At 43.1% G+C, this 19,741-nt stretch overlaps 1 protein-coding gene across 1 annotated transcript; it reads right to left on the reverse strand.

Annotated features, from left to right (window-relative positions):
* Positions 1 to 7,990: 7,990 nt before the first annotated feature.
* Positions 7,991 to 15,161, reverse strand: LOC142829124 (uncharacterized). The gene is made up of 2 exons (XM_075927066.1): positions 11,920 to 15,161; positions 7,991 to 11,507 (listed from the first exon to the last, which is right to left on the reverse strand). Exons 1-2 carry the CDS (start codon positions 12,491 to 12,493, stop codon positions 10,867 to 10,869), a joined length of 1,215 nt encoding a protein of 404 aa, XP_075783181.1. The 5' UTR covers positions 12,494 to 15,161; the 3' UTR covers positions 7,991 to 10,866.
* Between the last annotated feature and the right edge of the window lie 4,580 nt (positions 15,162 to 19,741).

The following is a 19,741-nucleotide window of genomic DNA, read 5'->3' on the forward strand; positions in this document are numbered from 1 at the left end:
AGATGGACCTTTGGTCTGACCCAGGACGGCCATTGTAAGCTCAGGGCTCAGTGTCGGGGGTCTCAGTGGACCCCCTTGATTTTCATGCACACCTGGTCCTGGGTGGCCAGGCTGGCAGCTCTCCTGCCCTAGACGAGGTCCACGATGTCCGCACTAGCCCAGGAAGGTGCCCGCCTCTTGCGGTCCAGGGCAAGCTCCTGGGAGCCGCCAGCCTGGTCCCGGCAAGAGGGGGTGGGCTGGGGGGCATCGGGTGGGTGGCTCTGTGCCGTGCCAGGTGCAGGGTCTGCTAGCTGGGTGCTGGCAGGCTTGCACCTGGCACGGGCACCGTAGCCAGCCCGTGCCCCTTTAAGGGGTCCGGGGCCGGGAGGGGGGCATAGAGTTTCCCTGGTGTTGGCCAGAGTGGCCACCAGGGAAACCTGGGGAGGGCTAGCCTCCCACTAGTTCGAACTAAAGGGCTACACAGCCCTTAGTTCGAACTAGCTAGTTCGAACTAGGCGTTAGTCCTCGTAAAATGAGGTTTACCTAGTTCGAACTAAGCGCTCCGCTAGTTCGATTCAAATTCGAACTAGCGGAGCGCTAGTGTAGCGCATAGGAAAGTTAGTTCGAACTAACGTCCGTTAGTTCGAACTAACTTTCTAGTGTAGACATACCCTGGGTTGGATTAATTTAAAACACTTTTTAAACTGATTTAGGGCTTGTCTTCGCTGAACATTAAAATGAATTATGTCAGCGTTGCTCATAACTTGAGTTCCATCCACACGCATAAACCTTTGTGTGCAGTGGTGCTTTTAATTCACGGTGGCAGGCCGAAAAGCAGACATAGGCTAAAACCTGCTTACATAGGACTCATCAGCTTCTAACATGACCATTCTGTAGTGTGGAAACAATCTATTGCCATGCAGCATATACCAGTTCTTCCCACAATTCCCCTGCCTCCACAGTGAGGAGAGAGAAGTTTTCCCACAACACACTGGGAAAGCATTCATATAGCAGCTCAGTATACTGCAGCACAAGAATGATGGGAGTTGACTCTTAATATCTTAATGCTACATACAAAAGCTCAGCACCAGTGTGGATGTAACAGCTCATATGTTATTTTGCAGTATAGCCACACGCACTTGAGCTAGGCTAACTAACTTAAGTTTAGATCACTGCAGAATTAATTTGAGTTGAGACATAAGTCGGATGGAAATCCCTGTGTGAAAACCCTTATTTTGGGTTTAAGAGTGGTTTGTATCAACTTATCTTAAACAGATTTGTTACCAACAAAAGATAACCCAGAATAAACCATTCTTAAGCTAAATAAAAGGTGTTCATTGGTTTAACTGAATTGGTTTAAATTCAAATTGTGGAGAAGGTCCAACAGATTCTGCAACTATACCCAACAATGGATCCTCAGCTGTCAGTTCTTGCTTTCCCTCGCCTCCAGTGCACTTTTGTTCAGCTCTCAATACTCCTCACCATGCAAATGGAGTACACCTTTTATTTGGCCTCAACAAACCCCGACTCCTCTCTCAACTAATAATGCTGAACTATAGGACTTTGGCTGCAAGAGGGTCATCTGAATCCATAACAGATGGGTCATAGTTTTCCATTCATTGACTGATGAAGACCTTCTGAAGTGGATCATTACTGTTTTAGGATGTGTTCCAGCAGGTTCCTCCTACTAAAAAAGCCCCAATACACTAAATGGACAATTTTTCCTTGAACTTCATGGCAGATACCATTTAGTGTAATGAAAAGAGAGCACAGCTGTTATGAATTTGACTAAAGACTTATTCCAGAAAGTCACAACTAGGTTTGTACAGAGCTGGATTCCAATCTTAATAAACAAGTTAAATAAAACCATATCTCCCAACATTTCCAGTAGCTCATGAAGGATGCCCCTAGAGATGGAAAGTTAGCGTGAGCCTACCTTATACATGTTATGCAGCAGTAACTCCTGTAGCTCTTGTGCCCCAGAGGTGGGTAGGTTTGGATCCCCTCTCCAAGGATTGCAACCTTACCTCCTGCACATGAGATTGTAGTGCTGCCCTGATTTGGCCAGTTTCTGAGTGGGTGACTTGGCCAAATATGACAGCATAGCACTGAAAGCCTGGAGTTACAAAATGACTGGATAACCTCCTGTCAGAGGGAGTAGGCCAAAGCTGAGCCATGATGTGACACTGCATGTCAAATGCCAGTTCATATTGTCTAGAGTAGGGAGTTGAGCCCAGTTAGCCTGAGAGGACAGGGGAGTGTATCTATCAAAGTGGGGAAATTCCATAAAATCCAGGGCCGATGGGTGATCCAGAAGCTCCCTCTTAATATACATTCTCACCTTCAAGTATGCTCAAAAATCATGCTTTTCCCCTTACAAAAAACAGTAACAAAACTATGCTCTTGCATGCTGAGGGCTGGCCAGAGCTTGGAATCCACTAGGAGTCATTGAAAGTATATTTTATATGATTTTGGAGTTGGTGGCACTTGAATAAACATTGCTATTCAGGTAGCTATTTTTTACAGAGATGTGAAGACTATCACAATTCCCATTATGATATTTGGATTCAAGTTCCTTCTGAATATAGAATCCTGTGATACCATTTTGTGACAATGTTTTAACATTAATCACATGCATGGTGCAATCTATGTTGCCACATCTGGGATAACTTTTTCTAATAGCTTCCATAGCCGTTCTGTGTGCAATCACTCTGCACATCATCATTTCTTTCCCTTTTCTTGCGGGATGTTAAGAAGTTAATGCAAAGGACTGTCAAGAAGTTAATACAAAGGACTGTGCATTGTTAAGGGTTACAGTTGCAACATTAATGTGACATTGCAGTAGACTTTACACTTATGAGACAGCCACACACATTTGGAATATGTTAACAGCCAGAAACCTATAAGAGATTTGGCAACCAAACAGACGCAGAGCACATTAAACATATGTATTGGACCTGAACTTGTTCTAACCTATAGAAAAAGACAAATTGTCTAATTCTAAACAACATGAGTGGGTAAAATCATACAAATGGTGATTATATGGAAGGGTAGGATTGAAGAAAATTTTAGCAATAGTTCCCAAAAGACTAGTCAGAATAGAAATGTGCTCAAGCCTGACCATCAGGGATTCTTGCTAGAGAATTAGGGTGGTTCTGGCTACTCATATTTAGAGTTAGACTTTTTAACAACACCTGTACAGTGCAAGTCCCCCTCTTCCCTCATCTTGCCATGTGTTTTATTGAAATAAATAAAAATCTGACTCCTGGTCATTGATTTTGTCCGCATTGCAATATGACAGGGACCATCAGATAGCATTGACCACCACAGAACCCATCTCTTTAAAAAACAGTAAATGCTGGCTTTGGAAAATTAGAACAGCCCTTTGCAGTAACTGACCACATGCTGTACACTCATAAAAATTAGTAAATATTTCACAGATGCTGTTCCTACCTCTCAACTGCTTTATTTCTCATTTACATTAAAGTGAATTACTGCTGACAACACAAACACATAAAAATGCTGGGTTTTTGTTTCCTATTTTAATAATTTAGATGTGCAGTATGTTTGGAGATCAATATTTATTTTATCCATAATTACACTATTAATTCCATTAATTATTCCATTTTTCTCCTTTTGAATCTGCTATTACAATAATGTATATTATTCTATCACTAACGTCTGCACAATACAAAATCTGATTATTTAGTAAATCTAACTTACATCTTCTTTTATGATCAAGTACTGCAGGATATAGTGCCATATTTAAAAAAAAAAGGCATATACTGATGAGCATGAATAAAAATAGCCTGGTAAGCAAACTTTTAAAAAAATGCCAAAAACAAAACATTATCCAAGTATTGGAATCTAAAAAGAAGTTAAACAAAAGACAGAGCACAATCCAGTTGGTTACCAGAAGAGGAAGTGTTCATTCCCTTTTGCTGGTTTAACAATCAGACAGAGAGCTTTACTGCTTCTTTCCTTCTCCTCTTTGCCCTCAATTACTAAACCAGGATGCTAAAAATTTCCATCCATTAGAAAGGAACAATCAATCACAAATAGGCTATTTGCACAAACAATTTATTTAACAACTGTAACCCTTTTTCCTGAATTCAGTCATCATTTGAAATTATGACAAATGATTGCTTGCAAATGCTTCACCATAAATGTTCCTTCAGACATTTGCTAGTCTCAATGTGCTATTCATATTATGTATTGTAAGTTGTGATATTTTTTCTTCTTCTTGATCTTTGAGATAACTGCACAGTCGTTGGCACCAGAAATATTCAGCAAATGCATAGCTATGTGAGTATTTGCAAAATAATTGCTTTCCATAAGCATTTTTATGAGCAGAACTTCTATATCAGGAATGTTTGCAAGAAGTAAAGGAACTTGGTAAACATTTTCTTTAAAGAAATCAGAGAGGAATGGTGCCATTAAAACCTTAAATTCAACCTTTTGATTTTTTAGTATAGTAATTTATATCGGACAATTACCATCACCACTGGATAAAAATATAACCTTAACGGAACAACACATAAGTCAGTCAAGAATGTGAGACTATTGCCTTAAAAGGTTTCATATTAGAAAAAAAATGCTCACAGGTAGCAGTTTAACTCACTGAATAAATATTGTAATTCTTTGAACTTGTAGGAACTAATAATAGATTTAAGACCTTCAAGGATCATTTGATCATCTACCAGTGATTCTCACTCAGGGGGTATGTCTACACTAGGCCCCTAGATCGTACTAGGGAGGCTAATGAGGACAACCAAAATTGCAAATGAAGAGTGGGATTTAAATATCCCGCGCTTGATTTGCATGTTCTCGGCCGGTCACCATTTTAGAAATTGACTAGTCCAAAGTAACTGCCCGCGTCTACACGCAGCAGTGAAATTGGATTCCGAAATAAAGCCCTATATCGAATTAGGTGGTAAACCTCATTGCAGGAGGAATACCAGCTAATTCAAGGTAGAGCTTTATTTCGGAATCCCATTTCACTGCCACGTGTAGACGCGGACAGTTACTTCGGACTAGTCAATTTCTAAAATGGCGACTGGATGGGAACATGCAAATCAAGCATGGGATATGTAAATCCCGCGCTTCATTTGCAATTTCAGTTGCCCTCATTAGCCTCCCTAGATCGATCTAGGGGGCTAGTGTTGACATACCCAGGGATACATGTACTCCTGGGGATACAATGATCTTGCACGGGGTACTCAACTCATTTAGATCAGTGTTTCTCAACTAGGTTTGTGACCCCCTGAGAGGGGTTGAGGGACAGTTTTAGGGTGATTGCTGGTGTTAGGGGCTGGCAAGAAGGGCATTTGCCCACGTCCCCATGCAGGAGGAATAACGGTAGTTCGAATTAGGAGCTTTAATTTGAACTACCTAGTCCGTGCCACGTGTAGCAGGTAGTTCGAACTATGGGGCATTTAAAAATGGCAGCGCTCGGGAACATGCAAATAAAACCCGGGATATTTAAATCCCGGGCTTCATTTGCAAGTTTGAATGCCTACATTAGCCACCCTAGTTCGAACTAGGGTTGCAGTGTAGACATACCCTAAGACTTTGAGAGCAGTAAGGTGAACAACGCAAAAACAAACAAACAAAAACCCCATCCAAACAAAGCCCCACAATCTATTTTAATGAATATTTTGGGGGGAGAGGGAGAAAATGCTATTTTTGCATGTAATGAGCTTTAAAAAGTAATTTGAGGAAACAGTCAGTGGAAAAGGAGTAAATAATGTCAGCAAATATGTGTGGATTTTTGGAGTCTTCTCATTTAAGGAGGAAAAAAGTCTTTCCAGATAAAAGCAGTTGGTCCTCGACATTACAATAGACATTGCAATGTAGTAACAATGCCATTAAACTTGTATCTGGGTTAAGCTTTTATACTGTCAATCACCATGGTATCTGAGCACCTTTCACAAGCATTACAACTTTGGACACTGTATAAAACTACTCCGTTTCTAAAGGGATAAGGCACAAGGCTTGTGAAAGATTTGCAAAGAACATCCAAATTCAAGGTATTGGCCTCCAAAGTCTTTCACGCTTATCACTCCCTTTTGCATCACTGCCCCATGTTCTCTAAGCTCCTGCAATCTTGGGAGTAATCCCAGGAATCCTTGTCCTTCCTGATGTCCCCTCCCATTCCCCTCCTGTGCCTACCTGCTCATTAATCTGGAGCAAGGGGCCCTGAAACCTCAGAACCTTTTGCTCATGGGCCTCCTTACAGTATCTGAGTGAGAAACACACTGAGCACGCGTTTTCTGTCTGAGGACACTCTTTCAGATGAATATCAGGCAGAGAAAACACTTCTGGGTTGGAAAAAACAGACTCACTTGAAGATGCTGCCAAAAACCACTGAATTCCCTTTGAGGGCAGATGCTCTGTGTACTGCAGCTGGCAAAAATCACTGAAGGTTATTTTCAAAAATATTTTTTTTTCCTTTTGAAACTGACCAGTTCTTTAGAAGAATGTGACATGTGTTCACAGGAGACTGGAACCTGGCCTTCTGACACCACTACAGAAGTTGAAACATTCTTTCAGATTAAAAGTAGGATTTTGGATTTTTTTAACATTACTAAAATACAACAAAGGAAACTCTTACATTAGAATAGGAGCTTATTTTTAGATAACTCACTGCTGAAAATGAATATTCTATGTATAGTATCCAAGTTTCAGCTCTCGGTGTGTCTGTGAATGCTTTGATCTATATACCAGTGGCCATATGCATGTTATTTTTGTGTTGGTGGCAGTGGCAGCCACACTTGTATTCTTTTGCAGTTTAATAATGAACTAATGGAATGCTGTCTCCCAGTGTCTTAAACAAACGCTCAGACCAAATTAAGGGCTCTGGTTTTTTAGACATTCATTGAATTGAATTTGAAACTGACTAGCTCTCACTTGCTACTGCTATCTTTGTGTTTTAAAAGAAATACTGCTGAACTGCTTACATAAGAGTCCCCTTTTGCACAGTGTTTTTTCCATTCTATCATAGATGTTTGTAAGAATGGGGAAGACAATCTAGTAGATTGGAGACACAGAGCAAAATTCAGATTGTATATATTCAGTATTATCTGATGGAGAAAACCAGATCTGTATAGTAGCTGTCTAAAATATCATTTCACAGATTTGTAACACAAGCTATAAAATGTAATATTTATTTTTCATTGGTCTAGTGAAGAGGAAAGCTTTCCCCATTGCAATTCTAAAACCACAGAATGCATGAAAGGTCTAGAGATGAAATGATATTACCTGTATTTATCTGTCAGCGATTCCATTATAAACAGATATATTTAAAGATTTATAACTTGGTCATGAATATTTATTTTGACTTTTTTTGTCTGTTTTCCCTGTCTACTTTAATCCTAATTTAAGAATAATGAAATTCACCCAATAAAAATACATTGGTGAATGATTTTTCCTGTCTATGGTAACATGGAATTTTTGTTTGGGTATGCCTGTGAAAGATGCTGCATGGGTAGCCTTGTAGACCGAAGTCTTCTAATCACAGAAGTCAGCACAGCATGAGCATTAATAGTATAAGATTCAGTTCTGTCTTATAGGTACCATCAATTAGCTTCAATCCTGCCAGCTGTATGTCTACAGCCAAGCAGATAGTTCCTTGTGCATATCCATTCAGCCCTTACCTTCTCTGCTGTGGCTGCCAACAGGGGATGCCAATTAAACTGAATTGTACAGCAATGACATGCAAACCAATGAAAATGGACAAAGCCCCATTGCCAGACTCAGAGCATTGGAAAATACATTATGGGTAAAACATTCTGCAGTACCAACCACTGTAATGAAAATTAACAATGCAGTAACCTACATAATATGCTAAGTGCCAGACAAGCATAATTCTAACCCTGAAAAGCTTACATCCCAAAGAGTAAATGGAAGGGGAAGGGAAGAGGTACAAGGTATCAGGAAAATGGTCATGAAAAGGGAATCAGATCACTATATCGGCAGTCAAAAGTGCGCGCACACACACACACACACACACACACACACACACACACACCCTCTTTTGGGATCTCCTGAATCTGTAGCCTCAGCCCAGTGGGAAGTGACAATTACCACCTGTAAAGTTTAACTTTAAGGTACTACTTGGGATAAACACTGGACCCATCTTGTAAGTTTCATGAATTTTATTCTAGTTTTCAAATAATGGCATTTTATTGAATAAATCCAATACATCAGACTCTGAATATTAATGTCAGGATGAGAACTGGATCCAAAGTGCAGCCCCAGTCTCAATTCATTCCCTGGGCTGCTCCTATGCCAATACAAATATGCCAAGTCACATATGGGCCATGTACCATACCAGAGCTTGGACTCCAGTCAAGACCAAACATCAATGTTGCAATTAAACAGCCGGTTAGCTTGTAGAAAGTCCTCTCTGAATGTCAAGGGCATGCCACTATATATTTGATCATGTAAGCATCAAAAGAGACAACCTGCCACAGGTGTCTAATGGCAGTGTAGATACAGCCAGAGATGTTTAAAGCTTTTCCAGGAATATTCTATTGGATGACAAACCTCATAAATACCTTGGTGAACAGGGTCTTATTGACAGTAGAATGATCAAATGGTCCAGCGTGGATTGTTTGTTTCTACTCTTAAGGCTGGATTCTATAAACTCTTTCTCTTGTGAGTCAACTTGCTTCTTGGAGTTTTCTGTCCCACAAAGGGGGGTGGTTCTGCTCTTATGCCCATTCAGGGTTGCAGCATGCAATTTCCTCTGCTGCTAGGCCACTGCATTTGTAAGAGTGTAGGGGTGGAAATATGGTACTGCCTTCCTTCAATCCCATATGCCATGGCTATTGCTATTAAGGACCAATGAATGCAGCTGGGTAAAAAAAGCTAACATTTGCACAGGAACAAGTGCTAGAAGGTGCTCAGATATTTGAGCCTGAAAGTACAGCTGCAAGGTTGTACGTGGACAAGTTGTGTGTGTACACCATAGGAGGCTGGGTAGAGGCAGAGGTGAATTGGAATAACAGTTGGTTTTTAAAGAACTATTATTTAAAAGGAAGCTTTCCAGTGAAATCCTGGATGAGGTAATAATAAAAAGGTGCTTATTTCTTATGTAACTCTACTGCCAGGTGGTGCTGGCAGCAACCAGGCCTGGGGTCAAAATCTAGAGGCTCCTTTTTAATGATACAACACAGAACTAGTTTGAGCCCCTACTCAGTAACCTGGGGAAATTATACACCACCCATGAGCACTTCTGAGAGGCATGGCTTCCCCACTGACAAGCACGTAGTTTGAAGCCTTGTCTACACTGATGTGTTTTATTGCCAAAAACTGCCTTTTGGTTTTGTTCTCAGTGTATGAGAGTGTACACACTACAATGCAACTTTTGTCAGGAATAACAGTCAGTTTTGGTGATTAAAAACTGCTCCCCTAACTCCCCACCCTCTGCAAGAGACTTTTGACTTTTCCCCTCTTTTTATTGTCAAAGAGCCAGTGTGGGCTATGTTGTTTGTTTTGTTGAGAGAACCGGCTTCAGTGTTTTGTGATCTCTGTTACTGGACAGAGATGTTCCCCTCCCCTTTCAAAGATCTTGGAGGTATCTGACAGCAGAGTGAGTTGCACCATTTGGGGAACAAACAAAAAGAGCTAATCATTAAAATATTCCCATTCTGCCCTGCTAGGAACACAGCAGGGGGCAGACTGCTGCTGCAGGGAGGAGGCTGAAGAGACTGCTGTGCTGCTTTGACATTCGTCAGCATAGAGAGCTCACAGAGCTACTTATGATGCTGCTCCCAGCAGCTGAGAATGCTGTGGGAGAACTCAGAGAGAATTCCAAGAAGCGCAGGGATGAGCTCTGTTTCCCCATAACAATGCACTATGGAATGCTTACCCACATTGCTAGCTCCTCTATTGACAGAGCAAAGCAATGTGGCCATGAAGTGTCAACAATGGGAGGCAGAAAAAACAGTTTGACAATTTTTCACTTTTGCATGTTGACACCACTTTTGTCACCAAGGGTGTGTCTAGACTACAGAGTTTTGTTGACAAAACTATACCTGTGTCTACACTACCGCTGAGTTCTGTCGACATAACGTCGACAGAACTCAGAAGTTTTGTCGACGCTGGTAAACCTCATTTTACGAGGCATAACGCCTTTTGTCAACAGCGTTCTGTCGACGAAAGGCTGAAGACAGGAACCTTCTTCCCCCAGCGAACCTCTGCTATTGGGGACGTAGAGATGCCGGTCTGCATTGTGGCCGATGCGGCGTACCCCCTCATGCCCTGGTTTATGAAGCCATACACAGGGCATCTGACCCCAAGCAAGGAAGTGTTTAATGCGCACCCGACACACGCCCATTTACAGGTAGAATGCGCATTTGGCCGGTTGAAGGGAAGGTTTAGGTGTCTGCTATCTCGCCTTGACATGGGGGAAGACAATATCCCAGAGATGGGGGCAGCATGTTGCATCCTCCACAACCTGGTGGAGAGCAAAGGGGAGGCCTTCCTCCCAGGTTGGGGGCCAATGGCTGAAGTGGAGGGCAGGCGGTTTGCGCAGCCTCGGACAGCTGCCGTTCGCCAAGCCCATCAGGCGGGGGTTTGCATCCGGGAGGCTCTGCGTGAGCGCTTCTCAGCTGGAGCCCTATGACTCCCCAAGGTATCCCCAATGGGGTCTGTGGGCCGTCCCCCCCATCCCAAAACCTTCCCTCCCACAATCCATCCCTGCATCAGCCTCTGAACAGTTAAGGTGCACACACCATGTTAAACTTGAAAAATATGTTTATAAAGGAGTAACGTAAGAAATTAGATCTGTAATACAAAATAGAATTGTTCAACAACAGTGAAAAATAAAGTTCTTTTTTTAACTAATAACATGTGTTTATAACTGAGGTAGTAGGGGGGATTTCAACCTGGAGGGAGGGAGGGAGGGAGGGATTTCCAACATGGAGTGAGGGAGGGAGGGAGGAGGGATTTCCAACATGGAGGGAGGGAGGGCAGACACCTTAAGGGTAATGGCGGCCTCGCCTGGGCCGCAAGGCTTTGACACCCCGGTCCATGGACCCAGCCATCCTCGAGCTCGAGTGGGGGCTGACAATGACTCTGCTCTAGCGGGGGGGGGAGGGGCAGGGCTGGAGGGGTGGCAGGGGCTGAGGGAGAGGAAGGGGTGGCAGGGGCAGAGGGAGAAGAAGGGGGGTCAGAGGGGGCTGAGGGGGAGGATGGGGGGTCAGAGGGGGCTGGAGCTGGATGGGCAGGAGGAGTCCCCAGGGGGAGAGGACCTGGCACAGCCAGGGACTCCCGGGCGGTGGCACACATACTGCTCCACTCTGGGAGGAAGTCCTGCAGGAGGCGAGTATGCCACCGAGCCTCCTCCCTTGCTCTTTCAGCCATGGTCTCTTGCATGTTGGCCATGGTCCTCTCCATTTTCTCCATGGCCTCCACATGCTGCTTTAGGAGGTCATTATAGGTCCTCCAATGCCTGCGGGTGCTGTGGGACCGGGTGGGTGGTGGTACAGGAGTTGTGCAGCGGACAGCTGCAGCAGGTCCGGCTGTGGAGAAGAAGAGGGAGAACCGATCAGTGTTAGCAATTCACACACAAGTCCATACAACAAGGGATGGGAATGTTGTTACTGGTAGGCCACATCTGGCCTTGCCAGCCGCCTCGGCTGCACAGGGGACCCGTTGTGGCTAGGACAATGTCCACCTCCACCCCCTAGATCCTCCCACCCTCCACTGTAGCCGTCCAGGCCAGATCAGTGTGCAGGTACAGTAGGACAGGGGCTTGCTGCACCTTGGGTCTCCCATGCTCCCCACCCACATACCCACCACCTGCCCGCCTGCTTGTACATGCACAGAGAGATGCAAGCTGTCCAGGAGGGAGGACCAAGATGTGAACACTGCTCTGCATCCTCTCTGCTCCCACCTCCCCTGTTCTGTGTCTGTGACCCTGCCTACACTCACCTGATGTTCCTTCTCCAGCATCGGACAGTGCCTGCAAGGCTTCCTCTGTCTCTGGGACAGGCTGCAGAGTCAGGGTCAGGGTGTCCTCCATCTGCTCCTCTGCCTCCTCCTCCTCCTCGACATCGTCCCTGGGGACCTCCTGCTGGCTATGCTGCACCGGTGTGTGCAAGCCTGTCTGCACGAGCACCGGTGCAGACATTGGTTCCTGACCTCCCAGAATGCGGTCCAGTTCCTCATAATAGGTGCAGTGCACTGGGGCTGCACCTGACACCGAGCTCTGCTCTCGGGCCTTCATGTACCCCTGGCGAAGTTCTTTTACTTTGGCCCGGACCTGTTGGAGTGTCCTGGGATGGTGCCCTTTATCGGCCAGCCCCTGAGACATGCGGCCATAGATGTTTGCATTCCTGCGCCAGGTGTGCAGGGCCTGGACTGCTTCCTCCTCCCCCCACAGTTCTAACAGTGTCAGGACCTCTGTCCCTGACCAAGCTGGGGCTCTCTTTTTCTCGCCTGAGAGAACTTGGGCTGACTCCCTCAAAGCTCCTTGGGGGCCTCGTGGCGCTGGAGCTGCACACATGGCCACGTGCAGGTTACGCTGGGAGAGCTCTGGGCTGACAGGATCTCTCTGTGGCCAGCTTCCTGCCACAATGCCTGCCAGGGATGTCTGTGCCTTTAAAACATGGCTACAGACAGGACCAAGAAGAGGTTTTTCCTAAAGAAGGACTCTCCAGCAGGGGGCTTCCCTGGAGGTCTCCTTCTGTTGACAAAAGGAACCCCTGCGTCCAGACTGCCCTTTGTCGACAGAACTCTGTCGACAAAGACGTTATGCCTCGTAAAATGAGGTTTACCAGCGTCGACAAAACTGCTGAGTTCTGTCGACATTATGTCGACAGAACTCAGCGGTAGCGTAGACACAGGTATAGTTTTGTCGACAAAAGTCCACTTTTGTCGACAAAACTCAGTAGTCTAGACACACCCTAGGGTTGTGTCTAGACTACAGGGTTTTGTCGACAAAGCAAGTTGCTTTGTCGACAGAACTGAATGTAGTCTAGACGCTCTTTGTCGACAGAAGCTTTGTCGATAGTATCTGTCGACAAAGCTTCTGTCGACAAAAGCCTGTAGTCTAGACGTACCCCAAACCTTCCAAGTGTAACCATAACCTGAGTGTAGAAAAAAAAACTTTTAATGAAAACAGGGAAATCACCCAACATTAATTAAATAAAATGCCACAAGCAGGATTTATAGCCATAAAACTGTGAGCAGGACACCCACCCCAGAATGCATGGAGTAAAGTCATCTGCCTCACATTCTTTCTTTCTACAACCAAAAGTTCCTTTTCTGTACCCCTCACCCCACCCAACATCACTCACAATGGTTGTCCTTGATGAGTGAAGAACCAGCATTTAGAAGTTTATCAGTGTGAGTTCACTTTCCCCCAAGGGTAGTAGACACCTTGCTTGTTCCACCATCTGAGCACTTGCTCTGGCTGGCCACTTTGCCTGCCACTGTTCCTGCTCCACCGGCTACTGTTCCTCTCCGATGGTCACCCTGCCTGCCATTCATTCTGCTGCACTTGACATCTGGCCATTTACTACTAAAGAGATTTGTATCCTAACATCAGCCAAAGTTGATCACTGTCATATCTATGGACTATCTTGGCAGACTAGGTATGTACATGTAAATACAGTTTGCTCCAGAAGTCTTCTCTCCTCCTCCCAGCTAGCTGTCAGGGAAGAATTCATTCAAACCCTGCTCACACAGTTACATAACACTTTTCATCAGTAGATCACCCTTAGAGTATTTATTCTCTCACCCTCCTCTCCCACCCTCTCCTCCAGCATGTGATGGGCACTCAGATCTCCATTTCATAGATGTGAACAAAAAGTCTAATGGATAGAGGAGCACAGACTGATCCAATACACCTACATCTGAGGCCAATACCCTAGACCCCACGCCATATATCCTGCTTCGCTTTTCTGTGTGACTGCAACAGATTTAGTGATTGAAGGCACTGTTCATGTTCCAGAATCCTGTTTTATTTTATTTACATTGAAATAAGATATGATTGTTCTGGATATATCTGGACGACACCTTTTTGTTAAAAACTTTTTTTCTGATGAAAACAGCTTTTGTTGCAAGAAAATTTCTAGTTTTGTGGAAATGTTGACAGCAGAAAAATGATTTTTTTTTTGACAAACTAACATTTTAAATGTTGAGTGTTTGCATTTTCAACAAAAATCACTAAGCAACTTTGGTTAAAATTCATTTTTTGTGAACATTTTCAAATAAACAAACAAGCAATTGGCTTTTACCATCATTAGCTATGGGGTAGAGTAAATGGAGGAAGTAAGTACCAACTATGCCTGACATTCCATAGAGTAAATTCACACTAATAATTTTAGAAAGCACTTCTACAGAACCTTTCATTTAAAACCTTTCATCTTCAAAGCACATAACACAGAATAATGAATTAAACCTCCCAACTCTCCAGCCAGATATCCGTATATTACAGATACACTGAATTACAAGGACATTTTCTGACTTTTCTTAGGTCACACAAAGCTAATCTATGCTAAAGTCAGGAATCCTGGGTGTCAGTCCTGTGTTATAACCAGTAGAAGACACATCTTACTTTCTTAACTCCATCTGTCTAATTATTCATGGTATAGGGTCTGATCCTATAGCTCAGACAAGTCAATGTCTGCAAGATAAGACCCTTACACATACATCAATCCTACATCAATTTCAAAAGGTTATAGTTTTCATCCACAATATGCAGATTTCAGTGAGGTGAGGCATTTTCTTTTGTTTCATCCAGTGCTTTGGAGCTGGACGTTGCTTACTTGTGCAGCTCTGAGAAAAGTTTTCGTGTTTACGAAATTACACAGATTGTTACAAACCATACTTAAATGGACACATTACCCACGCTTAGAGAATGTTGACTGCACTGTGGCCTTTTTAGACTCTCTAATATAAACTGCATGTTTGTCATGACTGAGATGTTTTGGATGAGGTAAAGATATTTCCATCAACAATGTTCAAACATTTTGAAGAGTAACTATGGGAGTACACATGCTAAACTGCCAAAAATATTTGCTTAAATTTATTGTTAACACCTGTAAAATTTCTGGACGTAGTATGGTAACTTGGTCACTACACAGTTCTTATAGGGCATGTCTTATAGGGCAGCGTCCAATCGCTGTTTCGAAAAAGGGTATTTCGAAAGTGAAACTGCAGTCTAGACATGGTTCTTTAAAAAAAACTCCCCTTTTTTGAAAAAACCCATACTCCTGAAAAAATAAGGAGTACGGGTTCTTTTGAAAAAGGTTTTTTTTTCTTGAAAGAACCATGTCTAGACTGCAGTTTCACTTTCGAAATACCCTTTTTCAAAAAAGTGATTGGATGCGAATATGCAAATGAAGTGCAGGATATTTAAATCCATGCTTCATTTGCACTTTCGATTGGGCTGATTTACATCCCTCTTTCGAAAGAGGAATGTAGTTCAGATATAGCCATAGCAATCACTTGTGTCTTATAGGAAGTGTCCTGGCTTGGGGTAGTGAGACCAACCCTATCCAGGACAGCTCTGTGACAGACTTTACCTCAGAAAGCCAAATTCCCTCTGAGAACTTCTCAGTTCAAAAAAGAGAGCATTCCCATGGCTACAGGAAGCATGGCATGCTTCCCCTCATCCACCCCGTCAGCATATACATTTGCCTACTCCTGACCTTTGACTAGAAAATTCAATTACTTACCATCATGTTGCTAATTTGAAGGATGGTGACATTCTGATGGCCTCCTGGCAGGGATGGAGCTATGTGGGACCAGTCATTCTATGTCTTCCTGAAAAGCCTTGGAGAGGAGTGAAGTCTGTGGAGTTCCCTCTAAGAAGACAAAGGAAAGATGCTAGGAACATAAAGGCTCAGCCCCCAGCGGGGCCTGGTTTTTACTTCAAAGTCTGCAAGTTGGAATTGTTTTCTATATTTTGAATCTAGCTAGATTCATATCTACCATTGCACATTCCATCACTAGCAATGCCCAGAAAGTTCAGATCCAGCATTCAACCTCAGATTCCTCTCTAAATGGAAAGATGAATTAAAATAGAATTACCCCTAAACTGAAAGTTATATAAACATTAATATTAAGAAAGAACAGATCTTTTGGACTGATACACTCTAGTTTTTAAATGTGCACCTAAAATATATAATGCAAATTTATTTTTGCTATTAAAATACTGAGGACACTGAACTATGACTTCCCTTTAGCTAAGGTAGCTTGCAAGATCTGAGGACCTACCTGGCCCTGAATGCTCACAAACAACTGATTTGCATATGTAAATACTTCCATTTTATATTAATAATGGAAGACTTACCTGGCATTGCTCAAGTCTTCAGAGCACAGGGCTGGTGGTGTACAGGAGTCAGGGCAGGGAGTTGTGTGTGAGGGGGCTAATGGCAGGAGGTAGATGACAATTCTACTGTGGATAAAGACTTAGTCACTGGGGTAAGAGGGAAAGACTCTATAGTCTAATGATTAGGGCCGCCAAATAGGAAGTTCAGGAACCAGCCTTCTCCTCCAATTACTCTTTATCCAAAGTAGAATAGCTTCAACAGGAGAGACTGAGGCTATGTCTAGACTATGGGGAAGATTCGAAAGAGGCTATGCAAATATATGCAAATTCCATGGGAATTTGCATATATTCTTCCGATCTCACTTTCGAAAGCAGAGCTTTCAAAAGTGAAAGAAGTCTAGATGCATTTCTTTCAGTACCCCCCCTTTTTAAAAAAGCCACATAAACCTAATTTTTTGAGGAAATGCGGCTTTTCGAAAAAGGGAGGGGTTACCAAAAAAAGTGTGTCTAGACTACTTTCACTTTTGAAAGCTCTGCTTTCGAAAGTGAGATCGGAAGAAGATATAAAAATTCCTGTGGAATTTGCATATCCTTTTTCGAATCTTCTTGGTAGCCTAGATGAGCCCTGAGTGAGCCCCACATCAGAATATTTTCTGAGGCAGAAAATCCCTCTTCCAATTTTTTTTCTCCCCAACAATTTCAAGGAGGAATTGGGCCTGAGTTTCCACATCCCAGGTAAGAGGGGTAATCTTTGGGTTATAAGGTGAATACCATTGCCATCTCCTCCTCTGGCCACTTTGCATAGAGTGAAGAAGGCAGCTAAGGACTTGACTCTAGAGAACAGATTTCTGTTCATGGATTGCTGAACAGCTAGAGGCCTCCCTGCATCTTGAACTCAGGCACCTGTGTCCAGGAAAGGGGCAGGGATTAGCACTCAACCCCACCCCCTTTTTGTTGGCATCTCCCTATGGCTAGTTTAGGCAGCTCTCTAACTAGCATGCTAGGTTTGGTGGATTGCACGCTAAGGTGCCTCTCTTTTCCCATTCATCATCTAGGGAGTTTATTTTAATTTGGACTTTGTGGATTGCTGTGTTGTTCCTGTGAGTTTCTTGGTGCCTAAAAGTTAGGCATTGCGATACTGAGTGTTGCAATGCCTAATTTCTTTTTTGGATCCAGGCTTCTGTGCCAGACCCTGCCAAGCACTTAAACAAATACTTACTTTTAAGCACGTGTGTAATCCCATTGAAAATAATGCTAGACTGGGTCCTAATGGAATAAGATTTGTAATTATTTTCATTATTTTCAATGGTCTTGGGGGAGTAAAGGGAATAAATTTAACATATGAACTAGATCAAATTTCCATTGAACTCATTGGGAGTTTGAATGAATCCTACACACATGTATGTTTGGGGGACAGTGATCATGAAATAATAGAGTTCATGATCTTAAGGAAAGGTAGAAGGGAGACCAGCACAATTGAGGTAATGGATTTCAGGAAGGCAGATTTTGATAAGCTCAGAGAACTTGTAGGTAAGGTCCCATGGGAAGCAAGACTGAAGGGAAAAACAACTGAGGAGAATTGGAAGTATTTCAAAGGGACGTTGTTAAGGGCCCAAAAGCAAACAATTCCGCTGTTTAGAAAAGATAGAAAATATGGCAAAAGACCAGCTTGGCTTAACAAGGAGATCTTGCATGATCTCAAAATAAAAAAGGAGTCATATAAAAAATGGAAACTAGGAGAAATAACAAAGGATGAATATAGGCAAGCAACACGGGAATGCAGGGGCAAGATTAGAAAGGCAAAGGCACAAAATGAGATCAAACTAGCTACAGGCATAAAGGGAAACAAGACGACCTTTTATAAATACATTAAAAGCAAGAGGAAGACCAAGGACAGGGTAGGCCCACTGCTCAGTGAGGAGGGAGAAGCAGTAACAGGAAACTTGGAAATGGCGGAGATGCTCAATGACTTCTTTGTTTCGGTCTTCACCAAGAAGTCTGGAGGTGTGCCTAACGTAGTGAATACAAGCAGCGAGAGGGTAAGTTTAGAAGATAGGATACACAAAGAACAAGTTAAAAATCCCTTAGGAAAGTTAGATGTCAGCAAGTCACCAGGTCCTGATGAAATGCATCCCAGGATACTCTAGGAGCTGATAGAGGAGGTATCTGAGTCTTTAGCTATGATCTTTGAAAAATCATGGAAGACGGGAGATACCAGAAGACTGGAAAGGGGCAAATATTGTGCCCGTCTATAAAAAGGGGAATAAGAACAACCCAGGAAACTACAGACCAGTCAGTTTAACGTCTGTCCCAGGGAAGATAATGGAGCAGGTAATTAAGGATATCATATGCAAACACTTGGAAGGTAATAAAGTGATAGGGAATATCCAGCATGGGTTTGTGAAGAACAAGTCATGCCAAACTAATCTGATAGCTTTCTTTGATAGGATAACGAGCCTTGTGGATAAGGGAGAAGCGGTGGATGTCATATACCTAGACTTTAGTAAGGCATTTGATACAGTCTCGCATGATATTCTTATTGATAAACTAGGCAAATATAACTTAGATAGGGCCACGATAAGGTGGGTGCATAATTGGCTGGATAACCATAGTCAGAGAGTTGTTGTTAACGGTGCTAAATCCTGCTGGAAAGGGATAACAAGTGGAGTTCCACAAGGGTCTGTTTTGGGACCCATACTGTTCAATATCTACATCATTGATGTAGATATTGGGATAGAGAGTACGCTTATTAAGTTTGCAGATGATACCAAACTGGGTGGGGTTGCAACTTCTTTGGAGGATAGGGACATAATTCAAAATGACCTTAGCAAGTTAGAGAAATGGTCAGAGGTAAACAGGATGAAGTTCAATAAAGAGAAATGCAAAGTGCTCCACTTAGGAAGGAACAATCAGTTCCATACATACAAGATGGGAAGCGACTGTCTAGGAAGGAGCATGGCGGAAAGGGATCTAGGGGTCATAGTGGACTACAAGTTGAATATGAGTCAACAGTGTGATGCTGTTGCAAAAAAAGCAAATATGATTCTAGGTTGTATCAACAGGTGTGTTGTAAGCAAAACTCGTGAAGTCATTCTGCCGCTCTACTCTGCACTAGTTAGGCCTCAGCTGGAGTACTGTGTCCAGTTCTGGGTGCCACATTTCAAGAAAGATGTGGAGAAATTGGAAAGGGTACAGAGAAGAGTGACAAGAATGATTAAAGGTTTAGAGAACATGACCTATGAAGCCAGGCTTCATGAACTGGGCTTGTTTAGTTTGGAAAAAAGAAGATTAAGGGGGGGGGGGGGGGGGGAGAAATATGATAGCGGTTTTCAAATATCTAAAAGGGTGTCACAAGGAGGAAGGAGAAAATTTGTTCCTCTTGGTTTCTGAGGACAGGACAAGGAGTAATGGGCTTAAAGTGCAGCAAGGGAGGTTTAGATTGGACATTAGGAAAAAATTCCTAACTGTCAGGGT

The sequence above is a fragment of the Pelodiscus sinensis genome, chromosome 4 (assembly GCF_049634645.1).
Source record: "Pelodiscus sinensis isolate JC-2024 chromosome 4, ASM4963464v1, whole genome shotgun sequence".
Classification (NCBI taxonomy): domain Eukaryota; kingdom Metazoa; phylum Chordata; order Testudines; family Trionychidae; genus Pelodiscus; species Pelodiscus sinensis.